Genomic DNA, 18291 nt, shown 5'->3' with positions numbered 1-18291 from the left:
GAAACAGTTTAGACGAAAACAGATGGCTGCGTTTTCTAAAGCCGCTGGCCCAACCACAGAGGTGCAGCTCTTGGTTCAAGCCCTCGGGCCCCTCTGTCCCCACATGTCCCGGTAACCCTCACCAGCAGCACCAGAGGTGGGCAGCCCGTCAGAGCGATGGCTGTAGAGAGTTTCCGCTTGTTGCCTCCACTGTAGGTGCCGACCAGGCGGTCTGCATAGAGAGACAGGCCCAGGCTCTGAATACTCCAGTTTGCCACCTAGGGAAGAGGAAGAAAACCCACTGTGAAAAGACAAACAAGCTAACCTCCACCAATTCGAAATCTTAGGCTCCCAGATCTCACACCATCAGGATGACAGATACAGCTAGGCTGACACAAGGCCACCTACTGGCTCGGGGGTGGTTCATGGGCTTCAGGGCCCAGACATCCCCTTTCCATACTGTGCCTTACATTGCCGTGTGGCTTGGTGCAGCCCCTGGAGAAATGACCCTCAGCCTTATGAAGGGCAAGGCAGTGCTTCTCACCCGGGGTCCCAGACTACGGGTAAGAGGGGAAGAGTCCCAGGGTCTGATGGTGGGCGTCAGACCCGTTGCTTCCACCCTTCAACAGGGTCACACTTGAAGTCTGGTGCATCTAATATATACGTATCGAGCCACTGCTATGAGTCAGGCACTGTACTAGGCACTGGAGAATAATGGGGAACATAGCCATTGCTGTCATACTCACAGATGGAGGGGGGCATGACACACAATCGAACTAAACAGAATAATGACAGATTGTAAAAGTGCTTTGAGGAAAATCAACGGAAATTATGACAAAGAATACTGTGTGTGTGTGTGTGTGTGTGAGTGTGCGCAGGAAGAAAACTAGAGAAGTGAGACAAGCCTACCATGTTTCTACCTTCTGTACTTATTGTACCTCTGCCTGGAATGTTCTTCCCCTAGATATCCCCATGGCTCACTTTGTCAGCTCCTTTAGGTCTTCACTCAGAGGTCACTTCCTCTGTGATGTTGGCCCTGTGCCACCCTACCTAAAAATTCTTCCCTACTTTATTTTTCCCCTACCGACTTTTCACTTTCAAAAATATATTTTACTTACTTATCTATTTATTATCTGTCCTTCCCACTAGAATGTAAGCTTCACTTTTAACTTCTTATTTGGAATAGTTTCCAACTTACAGAAATGTTTAAAAATAAGAATAATACAAAAACATTCATAAACACTTTACTCTCTTTTTCTCTCTCCCTCTCTTATGTTGTGCGTGTGCACAAGCACATACATATGCACACACATAGGATTTTTTCAGAGCCATTTAAGGTATGTATCGTGGCCCTTTACTCCTAAATACTTTAGTGTCTACTTCCTAAGAAGAGGAATACTCTTACATAACCACAGTACAGTTTTCAGTGTTGGTAAATTTAACATTATTCTGATACTTTCATCTGATCTACCTTTCATAGTCTAGTTTTGCCAACTAGCCCAATGATGTCCTTCATGGCATTATTTTCTATCCAGTACAGGATGCAGTCTAGTGTCCATTACTCAGTCACCGTTGTCTACTTAGCTCCTGTGATCAGGAACATTTCCATAGCCTTTCTTTGTCTTTTGTGACTTTGATACTTTTGAAGAGTACAGCCCTGGTATTTTTTTTTTTAATAGAATGTTCATTTGGAGTTTGTTTGATGTTTTCTCATGATAAGATTCAGGTAACACGTTCTCAATCAGAATATTATGTATTGTTGTGTCCTTCTCAGGGTATCACCTTTAGGGGCAGGACATGTCCAGGTGCCCCTCATATAGGATGTTAATTCTGATCACCCAATTAAGGTGTTGTCTCATTTCTTCATTGTGAAATTATGATGCTTCCCCCTCACAACCAACAAGCAATCTGTGGCAGATACTTCTAAGCTATATAAATATCTTGCTTCTTATAAAAAAATTTCCCCTAGATTTAGCAACCATGGATGATTCTTGTGCAATCCAATCTTTACTATGATCACTACAAAATGATTTTCCAATTCTAGAATTCTTCCACCCTAATCAGTCGGCTCTCAGCATTTGAGTGTAGGCAAGAACCATCCCTTTTCTCTTATTTATCTATTTAACAGTATGGAGTTATGAATTCCTCTGTTGTCCCCCATGTTTTATAATTGATCAGGGTATTTATTATTTTGATGTTCAAACTGTACCCCGTTTGGCTATGGGGAGCCCCTTCAAGATGGCTCCTGTGTAGCTCTGACATGCCCCCCTCCTTTTTTTAAGCACTTTACTTTCTGGCGTAAAAAGATGTTTCAGGCTCGTTTTATAACTATACTGTCCCAGCCCCGGAATTTGTCATTGCAATAGTGTTATAATAGCATTGTATGGTGACAGATGGCAGCTACACTTCTGGTGGGCATAGCACAATGCATGGAGTTGTCAAATCACTATTATACACCTGAAACTAACGTAACATTGTATGTCAACTATACTTCAATAGAAAATAGTGGGGGAGAAAAGTAGAATTCTGCATGTGCTCTTTTGCCCTTTGCTTTTTTTACTTAACAATATCTTTAGGAAGTAACTCCGTATCAGTTCACAGAGATTTTCTGTGTGTGTGTGTGTGTGTGTGTGTGCATAAGACTTTATTATGTGTATGTACCATAAATGATTCGACCAATCTCCTATGCCTGAATATTTAGGTAATTCCCAATGTTTTGTGACTCTAATGAATGAATAACCTGTGCATATAGATTTTGCCCTGTGGGAGGTGTATCTCTGGGGTAAATTCCCAGAAGTGGGATTGCTGAATCAAAGGGTAAATGCATACATTGTTTTGTTAGATAGGAAGCCAGAGATTTTCTTGTTTTGTTTACTACTATCCCCCCAAATATAACAGTATTTGGCATATAGTAGACACTCAGAAAGCATTTGTTGAATGGACAGTATGTTTCCACTTTCCCATCTCTAAATAAATTAACTCTCATGAAATAGGCTTAGGGTTCACCAAACTCCTGAGTGGCTACAAGAAACCATTTTTTACCCTCTCAATTTCATCTGCCGGTACACCTCGAAGCCGGGCATAAAGGTAAAGATGTTCTCGCCCTGTGAGCAGGTCATCAATTGCATCAAACTGAGGACAGTAACCCATATTTTGATGGACATCAGATATATTGGTTAAAATACTGCAAGAAGAAAAAGCAATTAGCAAGTTTTCTTCAAAGGCGGGGAGTGACAACAGAGCTGGGGCTGGAGAGCTTCTGCCAATGGGATAAGCAAGATACCTCTTCTCTTCTGCTTTACTTCAGAAATGTGCACAACATTTATGAATCAAAGCAGGGGCCCTTTGGTTAGAAACTGATGAACTTCTGGAAATCTGAGATTTGAATCCAATAGATCTTTCCAAGTTTCTTTGTCTAGGATAAACTGAATATCTGTTATACAAAGTCAGCTTTAGTTTTGGAGTGGATCACCTCATATGTGGGTTTAAAAACAAAGGGAAGATCAGACTTTAGAAAATGACCAGTGAGGGGCGCCTGGGTGGCTCATTCCGTTAAGCGTTCGACTTGTGATTTTGGCTCAGGTCATAATCTCATGGGTCTTGAGATCAAGCCCTGCATTGGGTTCCTTGCTCAGTGGGGAGTCTGCTTGAGGTTCTCTCCTTCTCTCCCTTGCCCTCTGCCCCTCTCCCCATTCAGTACACACACACTCTCTCTCTAAAATAAATAAATCTTTACAAGGAAAAAAAAAAAAGAAAATGACCAATGATTTCTGATCCCTTTCAGACATTTGGGACATAATCAGAGAAGATGCATGCTCCCTAAAGGAAGTAAACTTCTCCATCTGGGCTTACTGGCAGAGATACAGTAAATGAAAGGGAAACTAGTCAGATCCCTATCCAGAGCAAGAGACTGGCAGGGAACAGAGAGGAATGAATTGAGTTCTATCAACTCTCTTTGACTGATAATTCTCCCCCACTAGAAAATACATTGCCTCGATGAAAAAATAAACTGTCTAATCTGGTCTAATCTCTCCCTGCTCTCCCTGCTTCCCCTGTAGCTTAGGATCTATGAATAAAAGATGGATGCAACAGGATGGAGACAGAGAGGCGCCATGCAGCCCCCCACTATAATAAAAAGTACTTCAAGTGCAGCTGGGCCAATTAAAACCACCCAGGGAGGCAAGGAGAGTACTTTGCCAAGTTCATGGGAGCTGCCCTACCAGCGGAACCCAATCCTGCATCTTAAACCTACAGTTGTGTTCCAGTTTCCACTTCATCTAGCTCCCATCTTCTAGGTATCAGGCTGTGTCTTACTTGGACTGTCATCTGATGTCTTATGGCAAATGCCATTATATCCTCCCGCCCGCTATCCCTTGGTCCCCCAAGACTCCTTTTGTTACCACTGTCAAGTTACTTGCTTGGTTGCAGGCTAAGCTGGATCTGCAGATGAGACAGACTCAGCCACGGTCTGGCTTCACCCCTGCTTGTTCCTTTGCTCTAGACCCAATAGGGATGGCTGGGGAAGGCTGGGGAACCAAATTCATCCTGGCTGAGCCATGTCCAGTGGGCCTTCAGCCATGAGGCTGAGGATGGCTCCCAGGTGAGGGAAGGAGGCCCGGGTCAGGCAGATGCTGAGCAGAAGTCAGCACTGTGTAACTCCACTTATAAACCAGGGCAGAGGGTTCCTCCAGACACATCTGATGCCTATGAGCTCTGCCGCTCAGGGAGCAGCCTGGAAAGTGGCAAACAGCGTAGGTTTGTGTTCCTGATCCTGCGCCACAGAGGACCAGTCTGTTTCCTCACACCTTGTTACAGAGTGCAGCAGGCACCCTTCAGAATCCAAGGACACATGCCAATTTTCCCTTCATAAAGGCTCCTTGGCCTGGCAAAGCCAAGCATCAGCACAGAATAGCCAAGTCAGACTAAAGCCCATGAAGGCTCTTAAACCAGCCCTCATCTAGAAACTCGATCCAGAGAAAGGGTGCTTCCCCACAGCGGTTCTTAACCTGGGACCCAGGGATCCTGCAGGATCATAAATGTGCTTCAGGCCTCAGTAAATTTCCTTAAACTCTTTGCAAAAATGTATGGAGGGAAATAATGGGGGATAATGGTGTGTGTGTGTGTGTGTGTGTGTGTGTGTGTGTGTGTGTATTTTTAAAGACTTTTTTTTTTTTAAAGTAATCTCTATACCCAATGTGGGGCTTGAACCCACAACCCCAAGATCAAGAGTCACATGCTCTACCAAATGAGCCAGCCAGGTACCCCAATAATGGTCTATTTTTATAGGAAGAAAGTACAAGTGTTCATCAGATATTTAAAGGAGCCTATAACCCCAAAAAGACTAAGAACCACTGACAAGGTGCTTCCTAGAAGTTTCCAAGAATCCATGCTTACAGGGGCATGTCTTAACAATCACAATTCAATTCAATTTCCCAGAGAGTCTGTGTCTTGTACTTTTTAGACCATGCTTTCTGGGAGGCCTACTCTTCTGTACAGATCTTCCATGCTCTTAGGATCATCCTCAGTACAGGGTCTGAGGCTCACTCTCCCTATGCTGGGATGGGAGCATGGCCCAGGACCTGTGAGAGACACCCTGAGACAGGAGGAGCAGGACACTCACCTCTTGCCTGCTACCATGGCGTCGCCTGAGGTCACTGTGGTGTCCCCAGTAAGCATCTTGAATGTGGTTGTTTTGCCAGCTCCATTCACGCCCAGAAGACCAAAGCACTGAGGGAGAACACACAGAACTGGCCTCGTCCTAGAACCCTCACCCTAGAACCCATCCTAACATAGCCCAAGGAGTGGGGACTGTGAGGCCCTAGGGCAAGCGTGTGGGTAGGTGGGAGACACTTCCGACCTGGGCGGCCATGATGGGGGCCACTAGCCATGTGCTACAGGGAGCAGAATTTGCCACCTCGAGATAAGCCACTTTGGTGTAAGGATGAGTTTGAGCTGAAGGCAATTAAGCAGCAGCAGATACAAGAAAAGCTCTCTGGGGGCACCTGGGTGGCTCAGTTGGTTAAGCATCTGCCTTGGGCTCAGGTCATGATCCCCGGGTCCTGGGACTGAGCCCCGCATCGGGCTCCCTGAGCAGCAGGGACTCTGCTTCTCCCTCTCCTGCTCCCCCTGTTTGTGCTCTGTCAAATAAATAAATAAAATCTTAAAAAAAAAAAAGAAATAAAAGTTCTCTACCCTCCCCTGTTTGCCTAAAAGCAGGACATAAATTTACAGGGTGTCCTCTCTTGCTCTTAGCCTGGAGACAGCACCAGAGGAATCTATAACAAACATTACTAACTAACATTTATCTACAATCAGTTTCCCCCATATTTGCCTTTTCTATAATTTGCCACCCCTACTGACTCAAGGTCCTTTTCCTTTGTCCTGTCACTTCTCTAAAAATGTATCATTCCTTTGCCGAGATGCTATATAAGCCCAAGTTCTAACCACCTCTCATATCATTTATTTCTGATCATTCCCTAATAAATGTCTGTCTGTTTTTCTCTTCTTAATCTGCCTTTCATCAGTCCAATTTACAGAGCTCTACGCAGAGAACCCAGGAGGGTAGAGGAAAGAGGATTTTCCTCCCTTACAGTGACTGCTGAGCACTTGAAATGCATCTGGTCTGAACTGACATATGTTATACGTGTAAAACATACCCTGGATTTTGAAAACTTAAAACAATAACAAAAAAAGAATGTAAAATATTGCATCAATAATGTTTTATATAAATTATGTGTTGACATGACAGTATTTCAGATATATTAGGTAAAATAAATCATCAAAATTAATTTCACCTTTTTTTTTTTTTTTTTTTTTTTACTTTTTTCATGTGGCTGCTAGAAAATTTAAAATGACCTCTGTGGCTGCATTTGATTTCTCTGTGATAGCCCTGCTGTAGGTGGGGAGAAGCAGCATGCACAGGAGTCTGCAGGGCACCCACCTCTCCAGGGCGGACTCCGAAACACAGCCTGTCCACTGCTGGGCTGGAGGTGCCCGAATAAACCTGCAAGATGCAGAGAAACTGGACTGAGAACCAAGAGAGGGTTAGAGCGGGAAGGGAAGAGAGAGCAAAGAGCAAAGGATGGGTTAGGTGAGAACTATCGACGTGAGGAGGTTACATATTGGCACAGGTGTTCAGAGGGGTGTTGTGAACCCCAGGAAACCTCGAAGCTGACCCACTGTGCAGAGATGGAAGGGAGAAGCGTGAGTGAGGCTCAATGTAGGGGTTCACACTGAGGCCCTGTGCCAGTGCCCAAGATGAATACTGGGGAGAATGCACTGGAATTAGGTGTTCTTGGAAGGCAAGTTATAACACAGCAATGACAACCTCACATAAAAGTAGGAAAATGAACTGCTTGTGTAGGCATATTGCAAGGCAAATTACAATGGTGTGCCATCTGTGGATCCAACTGGCACCTCCAAACTAACTCGTTTACACCTAGTCGCTTACCTTGGTTAGTTCATTTAGCCTTAAGATATCAGTTTTATTTCTCCCATTAATAATTCTTTGTCTTTCTTCAGCCACATCATCATCTTCATCTATGATAGGCTCCTTAGCAGGCTCGGCAATCCTAGAGGAAGGAAAGGGAGAGGATTGGGTTGGTGTGCAGTGTCTCTGGTTTCTAGTCCTGGCCTCCCCATGTGTGACCTTGGGTCTGTCACTGAACCTCTCTAAACCTCACCCCCTTCAACCATATGGTGGGGAGGGGAAAAGAATGTCTGCCTCATAGGACTGTGGAGAAGACGAACTTGGCCCAGCATCCGGCACAGTCAGAACTCAAAACCTGGCAGCTGATATCATTACTACAACACTTCATCTATGGTAAGCACTCAGTAAATGTCACCTGTCTCCCACTTATCTCTTGAACTAACTCCTCTCCCAACCATTTCATCAAGCCTTGGTCCCCAGCCCTTGCTGGTCTTCCCTGACTCACTCCCAGCCTCTACAGGCATTTCCAGGGCCTCAGCGTTCTCTTCCTCCTGTCCTGCCAAACAGAAGCCTCCCCATCCTTAAAGACACAGCACCTCTGAAACCCTCCCTGACCACCTTGGCCTACAATCTCACTGGCCACATCTAATTCATCTCAAAATCTTGTCTTGTCTACCATTTATCCAATCAACCTATTTTTCTCCATCTCCCAATGCCCCCACTTCTATCCAAGCCACCACTGACTCTTGCTTGGGTGCCAAAATGGCCTCCTGTCTGGTCTCTCTGCTTTTAAGCCTGGCAGATCATTCACCTGACTGATTAAAACACCCCAACAGCTCCCTGCTGCCTTCAGCCTTAAACTTGAAGTCCTCACCAAGGTGAGGGGCATTTCAGGACTTGGCTCTGCCTACCTCTCCAGGCTCCTCTTTTACCCCTCTCACCTTCCCCCTTCTGTGAACTCCCCACAGGTTAGCTTGTCTTCTACCAAAAGCACCCTTTCTTCTGCCCTTCCCTTCTTCTCTTTGCCTGGTTGCCTCTCAGCATGCGCATGGCTGTGGGCTTCCTGAAGCCAAAAGTCCTGGAGTGCTTCTCTGGTGCTGTTTCAGGCCCAATGCCGCAAGACTTGCTCAGTTGTTTGACACCAGAGTTTGAAGCTACCGAGTCTGTTTTGGTAAACAAGTCTGCCTTCTCCCTTCTACTCCAAGGTCTCTTCAAGATGTGGCCAAAGCTGTAGAAGGGGGCCTTTGAGGGCCAAGGGTCCCATGGACATCAATTCCCCACACTGTCCCCCATAACTAGCACCACTTCCTGGTCATGTCATTTTATTCTAAGTGTGTTGGCACCCATTATCTTGTTCAATCCTCACAGCCCTGTGAGTAGGGAGGTCAATTTGTTTCTAGTAACTCGATTCCCTATGGATTAAAACTTAAACCAAGTCCTCTGTATCTTTATTGACATGTAGCCTGACTCAGCCTGAGAGGATGAAAGGATAAGAAACAAAACACTGTCCAGGAAAGCATGTTCCAAGGGCCCAGTGATTTGCAGTTCAGGGCCCTGGGCTGAGACCTAGTGAAGGTCAGCCTGGATAGCGGAGGGACAGCCTTCTGGAAACCTGAGTGCCCATGTCAGAAGGAGGCAAGTCCTGGGTCAAGAAGCCAGGGAAGAATGGCACAGCTGGGCTGGGTCACGGTAGGCAGTCACTGCCGCCCCCCCCCAAAGGGGCACAAGCCCTGTCCCTCTCCCTTCACACTGCTCCTGGCTTCAGTCGCCCTGGATATCACCCCATATACTCCCTATCCCCACTCTCATATCTCCAATTAGCAAAGGGGCCCACTTTGTCTATTTTCTTGTGAATGCCTAAATCTATTTCCCAGTACTTTGGATCTCCCTTAACTATTATCATTTGTAAGGCTATCATCCAACTTAAAATGAGTATCTGTTAATGAGGTGAGAGGGATTAAATATTAGCAACTGAAATTAAATACTGTATTTTAAATGCTTTAAAGTTTAGATTCGTTACAAATTCCAACATGCCTATTTTAATGTCTCTCCCCTTGTGTTATTCAGAACAAGCCAGGCTTTAAGGGTATAAAAAGCCATCACGGAGTGGGGCTGGTGAGGAAACAGAGGACTACATGGATGTGAAGCCAAGTCCCTGGACAGATGCAAGGAGCTGCCCTTGGAACCCTTATGGCAGTGGCCTGAACGTACCATCGGGTGAAGAAGAAGTGGTGCTGGATGAGGAGAGTCAGGAGGAAGTACACCACCCCTTCTGCGGCCATGGCAACCAGGTTCTTCCCAATCAGGTCCCACTGGAACGGATTTGCAGAGTGCTCCTCACCTGCGGACAGGAATGAAGTCCACTCAGCTGCCCCAGCTGCCCCCAGAGACCTAGTCATAACGTCTGGCCCAGCTAGACGAGGTCTTACTCGAAGGAGTAAGTGGGAGCTGAACCCAGGCCTCATCTCGGTTGCTCGAGTCAGAGTAGGGAAGAGTCGGAGCCTGCTCTTGACCCCTCCTGTGGCTCCTCAGCCCCAGAGACAGAGGCAACTGATCCCTTCTGGGCAGAAGGACACTCCCATACCAACCAAGTGTCAGCCGGCTCCAGCCCAGGCTGCAGGTCGGGCATAGGAGCTCCCGAGGCAGCCCGCCCCCGCCCAGATGGTCTGGGGCCATGTTCCACAGGCCTCAAAGGCCACCCACCGAACCGGGCGTAGACATCCGTCACAGCCTGGCTCAGCGCCAGGTCAATGAGGCCCCGGCCCAGGCAGAAGTGGGGGAAGATAATGAGCAGCTTCCTCAGCATGGCGTTGAATCTGAGCAGCGGCTGAAACATAGAAAAGCAGGACAGTCAATTGTGGGGACTGAACCCACCTACCCCTCCTAAGCGGGCCCAGGGGAAGGCCTGCAGACAGCGGGGGCCTAGCAACCAGGCTGGCCGCAGGAGGGATCTGTCACACAGATAGGAAGGTGCTGGAATAGTCACAGGAGGCGCCAGCAGCCAGGCAGCCTGCCCGGGTTGCTGTCAGGGCAGACTCACTCGGGAATTACACACGAGCCCCCCAAGGCATTTGCTCCTGGGAGATGCAGCAGCTGCTGGGCGTGCGGCCCAGGCTCTCTCCTTTGGTACAGCTGTGAGCCGTGAGCTCTTTCCTCTGCTCTTAGCCCAGCTCGTACCACAGGGGAGAGGGGCCCCGTGTGTCTTCCAGCTCTGCTCCTCAGCCCCCAGAGGACAGCTAGGTGTGTGGGGGTACTGCCAGTAGAAAAGAGGGCCGGGGACTCTGGTGTGTGTGTTGAGGTGGGGGGACTTGTTTTCAGAGGGTCAGACTGTGCTTGCTACTTTTGCCCAGCAGTGTTGGGCGGAGAGAGTCTCCCCCAAGATGGCAGAGGGGACACTGGGGGGCGAGGCTGACCAGGCCACTGCTGCCCACTAATCTGGCCCCTCCCTACCACCCAACTGGCTTCTTCCTGGCCTCCACACCTTTGCTCACATGACCTCCTCTCTCTCGCTCCCCTCCCCATGGCCCGCCTCTCCCCTCCTCCCAGCCAGTGCTCTTGTGCCTCTAGGCCTTTGCGCCCCCAGCTTCTATTAACCATTGCTCTTAGGAAAGAATGCTCTCTCCCCTTCTGTTCTCTAGAAGATTCCAGGCCTTCTTTAGAAAGCTAGCTGGAGGGGTGCCTGGGTGGCGAAGTCCATTAAACATCCAACCCTTGGTTTTGGCTCAGGTTACGACGTCAGGATCATGAGATCGAGCCCCACTTTAGGCTCTATGCTCAGCGAGGAGTCTGCTTGAGATTCTCCCCACCTCTCCCAAATAAATACATAAATAAATAAAATCTTAAAAAAAAAAAAGGTAGCTTGAGAAAATCCCTTCTCTCAAAAGCCTTTTCAGATTTCCATGTAGAATACCTACTTCTCTCTTCTAGTACTTACAACATTTTCAGCCAGGGCTAATTACTTCTTACTTGCCTGCTGGCCCCACTAGTCAGTGGTCCCTGGAGGATAAGGACTGGGTCCTAATTATTTTGGTGTCCTTTCTAAATACCTTCTTCAATGATTAGCTCATAGTAGGCACCTCATTATTTATTAAATGGGCTAATAAAATCCTACTTATTCCAGGCCAGGCTTAATTGATTTCCTTTACCCAGATTCTCCTGAGCCCTGTAGCCCAGCAGCCCAGCTCTTTTGGCCCATTCGGATCTGCAGTGTTTTATCTGTCTCCTTCCCTTGCTGTTCTATCACACACTGTCTTGTGGAAGGTCAGGTACTGTGGTTCATTTCGGTTCCTAGCTTGGTGCACAGATCATTTCTTGACTGGAAAGGGAGTTCCTGCAGGGTAGGACAAGCAGGTCACACATGTTTACATCAGCACATCCGTCACATGGTGTTCACCCTGTTGATACCTCTTGACTCGGTAGGAAAAGCAGCTACTGGGGCCTGGGAGCCTCCTGAGGGATACTGGGAATCTCTGTAGCATCTGCTTCTCTCAGGACTTGCATGAAAGCAAACAGCATTTCCGCAGGGGAAAGGGGTTTGCCCCGTAAATGTCGGCTAAACGAATATAGCCCTCAGGAGGGAGTGTTCTGAGTTGCTTTGCGCTTCTTCTTTAATTTTTCTGAAGTAATGCAATCTCTTAAGATGTAGTGGGCTGTGAGCACATGACAAACAGCTCTGAAGAGGAGCATTTTCAGTCTGCCAGGAAGCTCTGCCATCAGCAGAGTCCATGTTTTTTCTCATCCATCTCTCTTCTGGGGTCTGACTGCGACATGGTACATTTTTTACCAGTCATGGGACAAATGGGGTTTTGTGGCAGGAAGTCAGTCTGACAAGGCCTGGGGAAGCATCCGTCAGGAGGCCATGGGACTGGGGGCGAGTGCACATTTGCCTTAGGTCCTCTCAGCAGGGCCCCGAGGTGGGAGTGAGGACAGGAGCCACAGGACAGCAGCACTAATGTGCTGGCGGGTGCCCACCCTCTGAACTCGAACACCTAGTGAGGGAGGAACAGGCTGGAGAGGCCACTGGGGACACGGGCGCTTGGCGAGCCTGCCAGTGCTTGAGGGCGCTCCGGGCCGCCACAGCCAGGCACAGACACAGCCGGCTGTGAGTGGGAGTGGGGCACACGGACAGCCTGGAGCCATTGCCAGTGGCTCAGGGCTTAGCCTGGCCAGCTCCTTCTGGCAAGGAGATGTCTGGGGAGCGGGACAGGACGACTGCACTCCATAGCTCAGAAAAGTGAGTCATTCAGCACCATACATTTCTAACCCTATCCTCAGAATTAAGTTTCATGTAGAACAGTAAATGTTACTCCGTTACAATATGGGTAAGAAAGTGGGAGAAAGAAAATGTATGCGTTTGCTTATTTGTTGCCAGAACACCTAAGAAACTGAAATGAAAGGTTGCCTCTGGAGAAGCAAAGCAGGTGACTGGAAGACAGGGGTAAGAAGGAGACTTCCTTGTATGCCTTTTGCTGCTTTGAAATCACATCAATGCACTCACACATGTATGTGTGAATATGTGTGTGTGTAGAAAAACCTAACACCCAAAGTCACCAAGGAAACTCTGAAGGAGTAAGAAAATCTAAAAGCTTAGGATCACAAAAAGTCATTTATAGCTTGCAGAACAGGCTCAGAAAACCATGACACTCAGAGCACACACATAAACTTCGAGTTAGATGAGCTTAAAGAAAACAAGGAAGGAAGGGAGGAGGGAGGGAGGAAGGCATGAGGGAGGGAGGGAAGGACAGCAGGAAGGAAGGGAGGAAGGGAGGAAAGATGGAGTGTAGGAAGGGAGGAAGGAAGGAAGGAAGGGAGGAGGGAAAGTGAAGGGAAGGAGGCAGGTAGGCAGGCACAGAAGGAGGGAGAGAGGAAGGAAAGGAGGAAACTACGTTCACATATGCATTAAGATTGTCCAGCCACAGTACTTGCCCCTGGCTCTGCTTGACCATCAAATACTCTCTCTAGTATTTTAGTAATCAAACAAGGAAGCCACAAAAGTTATGCTCACCTGGTTATTCTCAAATAATTCCAAGATGAAGGTGATGGCACTGCTGTTGATGCCGATGAACAGATTAGCACAAGCCAAGGCCACATAGGCTGTGCTGGGGACATCAAATAGGAAGGATGCTGGGTACATCATGGGAATGACTGCCCATCTGTGTGGAAACGACACAAGGCAGTGGGACAGAGTTGCAGTCTTTGTACCACTAGATATAATGCATTCCCCGCACACGAGGTGACGTGTCTGCACTGGCGAGAGTCCAAGGAAGACCAGAAAGCTGCTCCGTCCCTTGGTCTTTGTTCCTCGTCTTTGAAGGGAGATAATGATGCCTTCCCTGACCACCTCACAGGGTTTTGTGAGGAGCAAGTGAGATGGTGGCTGTGAATGTGCCTTTTACAAGGCAGAGGGGCCAGCTCTACCCTGCAGTGCTTCCCACTCTAGTCTGGATCAGCAAAGCCCAGCTGAGATCCCAGGAGGCTCATCTTTACAGTTGACTTGAGTTGGTATGTCGTGGTTAGGCTGGCTCCTGAATTCTCTATTTGCAAGAGAGATGCTCTGTCAGGGCTTCACTGGCCCTCACAGGAAGGACCAGGTGTCATTATCTGCATTTTACAGATGAGGAAATTGAAGCCCAGATGGGGTAATAACTTGTCCACAGGTACATACCCAGTGAGGGGTAGGCCTGGATGTAAAGTTGCATGCCTTGCTCTAGAATTCTACAGGATTTAATCCCTGTGTCATCCTCTGACCCTGGCTCAGGGGCAGCCTTTCAGCTGCAGTCTTCCGTGTGCAAATAACTCTCGGCCAGTCCAGCTGGAGACACCGAGATGGACAGGTTGGCTACAGATGAATCAGAATCAGAGCCGGGTGAGGGACAGGAGAGTGACGCCCTGGTCAGGCCCCAGTTTGAGTGGAAGAAGATTCATTTGAGCCTCAGGAACTGCTGTGTGTGTGGAGTCCGAAACAGATTCCTGGTTGGTAGCTGCACACCCTGCCAGGGGCTGGAAGCTAACCTGGCTGCCAGAAACCCTGGTTTTCTGTCAGAAGACCACGCCCCTCCCGTGGCTTCCCTTTTGGTGGCATTAGCTAATGGCCCAAACAACTCACCCATACAGCATGAGCAGTGCAACAAGGGCAGGAAGATTTTCTGGAGAAGTGTAGGCTTTCTTCTGAAACCCGATGAAGATCCCCACCACTAGCGCTGCGCTCACAGCATAATTCATCTTGAAGAGAGAAGAGGAGAATGAGGCACTTAACTTCTCAGGACCTCTATCTCCTGTTCTGTGGAACGAGGGCTGGGTCAGCCTCCTCCAGCCCCTACAATGGCCTGGGGTTCTGCTTCTATTTGTCTAAACAGTTATTGGTCAGCAAACATACTCTAAGTTGTCCCTAGTCCTCCTACCACTCCCCACTCCCACCTCCCAGTGCAGGGAAGCTTCAGCCTCTATCTTTCGAGAGAATGAATTATAAAAATCCACCTGATCTTTCATTTTCTCTAATTGGTCACGAAGTCCTACTGAGTCTACTTTCTAAGCATGTCTCCTGAATTCAGAAAAACTCAAAATATTTAGTCCTTGGCCTCATGAAGTTCAAATAGATGATACCCTTTTATCGCTTGATCCCTTTCCTCTCTTCCTATACAATTCAGTCCTAAAGCCATTAGGATGGATAGGGAGAGGTGGGCAGCCAGTGGGGGTTCAGGAGGTGTCACAGTGGTCCCCGGCAGGATGAGAACCCGAGAAGGGTGAGGAGGACATCCCACAGAGGGTGGGCTGGTATGGGGTGTAGGAGGGTGTCCTTATAGGGGGTCGATCTGGTTGGGGCTATCAGAGCCGGAGCAGAATGAGGAGGACCTCCAAATGTGGGGCAGCTGGAGCAGGGAGAGAAGGGTGCCACACAAGGGAGAGGATGGTGGCCACGATGGGAAACTTATTACGTACAGGCGTACTGCTCAGGTGGGTACATGAGTCAGGGGTAATAGAAGCCAGTTTCTCACTCTTGGAGAAGAGTCACAAGTATGGAAAGATAGAGAGCCTGGAAGTTTGGTAACAAATAGGATATTTACATAGCTTCAAAGTACCTCTCCTCCAATTCTTATTCATTATAAAGGGGCAAAGACTAACTTTACAGTGGAGAAGCTCAGCAGACACCACCTAAATCAAGTGACCAAAGTGACCATCATCAGTAATAGAACAAACTGAAATCAGAAGCTACCTGGTCAGATGCAGCAGAGTAAACTTTCATGATACCACTGCTGTAACCTGGATCCGATCATGAGAAAACATTGGGCAAACTCAAATTGAAGGACATTCTGCAAAATAACTGGCCTGTGATCTTCACAAGTGTCAAGGTTGTGCATGTCGAGAAGACTAGGAACCATTCCAGGCTAAAGGAGACTGGAGAGAACAACTAAATGCAATGACTCTGAGCTAGATCCTTTTCTATAAAAGACATGATTGGGGAAATGGGTGAAATTTGAGTGGGGTCTGAGGAAAAGATGGAGGTGACGCATAGTGCTAGTGTCCTGGTGTTGCCAGTTATGCTGTGATTGTATGGGGTGTGTCCTCACTCATAGGAGGTAGACACTGGAGGTGCTGGTGTGTGTGTGTGTGTGTGTGTGTGTGTGTGTGTGTGCACGAAGGGCATCTTGTTGGGAAGTTACCCTCCAATGGCCCAGAAAAAAAGTTTTGAACTATATTTATAACAATTTTGTGACTGTTTCAAAATTTAAAAGAAAACCAGATGACATATAAAAAATAAGAACTTAAAACATCCTATCTGTGCTGAGTGGATGATATAAACAATAAGTGTTTGTTCACATTTAACAATGACCCTCAGGCATATATGTTATCTTTTTGCTGCTGGCTAATGAGGGTGCTAAGCAACAACGTTATAGATCCTAGAGTTTGGATTCGGAGGCTCCGAAGCCTGCTAGTGTCCTATTCACCGTCTTCTAACTCTTCGCTGGTCTGCCAAGTGTCTACTTTGCTAGTATCACCTCCAATCCAGACACTGACTCTAGCCTTCTATCCACATATTTCTCTTTAGGCTCAGAGATCTCTGTAGCTAGGCACATGCATGTGTCAGCCCAAAGTGTAAATTCTATAATCCTTGTCTTTTAAAAAAAAAGTAGAATGCAAAACCCAGCACTTTAATAGCTTTTCAGTGCAGGTGAGCCTCACCCCTTTCATGCTTAAAGGCAGGGCAGTATGGGTAGCTACAGATGATGTTTTTGTCCAAAGTGAGGTGTGATGGTTCTGACTCCTCCCCATGTGTTTGTAAGTGTTTTCTCAGGTAGATAGGATAGAGACGAAAGAATTTAGTTGCTACTGATGATTTCTGGTTTTGTACTGTTCAGTGATGACTGCGTTTAGGGAGCTAAGATAAAAGAAACCATGTCCTTATAAACCCTAATATTTGTCATCATTATTCAAAACCACTGTGAAAAAGGTTATTTGTGTTGGTCTCCATCATGATATATCCTACCATAACATGCAATGGAGACTCATGTTAGTCTCAGAATGTTGGGATAAAACAAAGGATCTTATTAGCCACAGTGTCCAGAAAACCCTAGAGTTGGTGCCATAATGATCACTGCTACATTACAATTAGGGCTTTGCTGCCAATTTATTTTGACCCTGCGGCCTGTCATAAAGTAACCCACCCTGACTCTTTTCTGCCCCCCAACAATCCTGGTTGTGAGAGAGGTGGCAATCTGCTGTTGACTTGATAAATAATTTTTTCTTTCTATTCCCTAAAGTGGTGGCTAATCTGATTTAGTGGAGGTCTGGTTACTTTGGGAAAGCAAAGTAAGGCCACTGGGTAGGGTTGCCACATTTTGCCAGTAAAAATATAGGATGCTCATTTAAATTTGAATTTCAGATAAACAACCAATACATTTTTTTTAGTATAAGTATGTCTCATGCAATACTTCGCGGGTGGGATATACTTATACTAAAATCATTAATTGTTTTATCTGAAATTTAGATTTAACTGATGTCCTATATTTATTTGGTGACTCTACCACAGGAGAAGTTCCATCCTTCCCCCTTTAGGGGTGGATCAGGATGTAAGAAGAGAGTGTAGGATGAAGGACCTCTTGATATTACCTCTTCAGCTCCAGATTATTCCCAGGAAAGCCAGCCTCATGCCTGTGGTGCAGGGATTACTCAGTGGGTCAGAAGGCCCCTTGGTGCAGGGCACACAGAGCCCCAACTCAGCAGTTGTTAAGCTGAGCCCCACATCCTTCCCCAGCTTGGGGCTCCTAATTCTGTGCTTTTCCAAGAAAGAGCGAACACACAAGGCCCTCAGCACAGCACCCGCCAACAGCCCATCCCACCAAGTCCCCTCAGTCAGAGCAGACAAACACCTGCCCACTGTAGGCCCAGGGAGGCAAGGGAGGTGCCATGACCTGACACTTACAATGTCCCAGAGGAAGTTGGTCAGCCAGTAGGTGGCGGGACTCACTCCACTGACAAACTGGAGGTGCTTGGCTTTGTTTACCCTCTCCTGGATCAAATAAAGGACAAAGCTGGCTGGGACGAAGGACATGGCGAAAATCACACAGATGGAAACCAAAGCATCCACTGAAGTGGTCAGCCTGCAGCAGTAGGAGAGACACAGTGAAGGAGAGGTGAAGAAGGAGGAGCAGAAGCAGCAGAAGGACAAAGTCAGGCTCTGGGAAGGCCTCGCCCAACTCCAGGTAATGGCCTCCAGAATCCCCTGGAAGCTTGTTGTTTCACTCAGCTGTGCTAGTCAAACTGGGTCAAGGTTAAGTGGATATCTGTGGGTTTCCTGTTCCATGTTACTACCGAATACTAATATTAATGTTAATATCAAACATTTTCCATGTTAATATAATAATCTAAACAAATTTTATTACCTT

The 18291-nt window shown here is 47.2% G+C and overlaps 1 protein-coding gene across 1 annotated transcript in view; it reads right to left on the bottom strand.

Annotated features, from left to right (window-relative positions):
* ABCA4 (ATP binding cassette subfamily A member 4) overlaps positions 1-18291 on the bottom strand; it is a 133719-nt gene that overhangs the window by 10338 nt on the left and 105090 nt on the right. The window contains exons 36-45 of the mRNA XM_036094473.2: positions 17829-18006; positions 14514-14629; positions 13413-13560; positions 10112-10235; positions 9620-9749; positions 7430-7550; positions 6920-6982; positions 5600-5706; positions 3022-3163; positions 123-257 (exon numbers count right to left, since the gene is read on the bottom strand). Of these exons, the coding sequence (XP_035950366.1) occupies positions 123-257; positions 3022-3163; positions 5600-5706; positions 6920-6982; positions 7430-7550; positions 9620-9749; positions 10112-10235; positions 13413-13560; positions 14514-14629; positions 17829-18006 (1264 nt within the window). The remainder of the gene's footprint in view (positions 1-122; positions 258-3021; positions 3164-5599; positions 5707-6919; positions 6983-7429; positions 7551-9619; positions 9750-10111; positions 10236-13412; positions 13561-14513; positions 14630-17828; positions 18007-18291) is intronic.

This window comes from Halichoerus grypus, chromosome 5 (genome assembly GCF_964656455.1).
Source record: "Halichoerus grypus chromosome 5, mHalGry1.hap1.1, whole genome shotgun sequence".
Classification (NCBI taxonomy): Eukaryota; Metazoa; Chordata; class Mammalia; order Carnivora; family Phocidae; genus Halichoerus; species Halichoerus grypus.
This window is presented reverse-complemented; position numbering and strand designations above follow the sequence as displayed.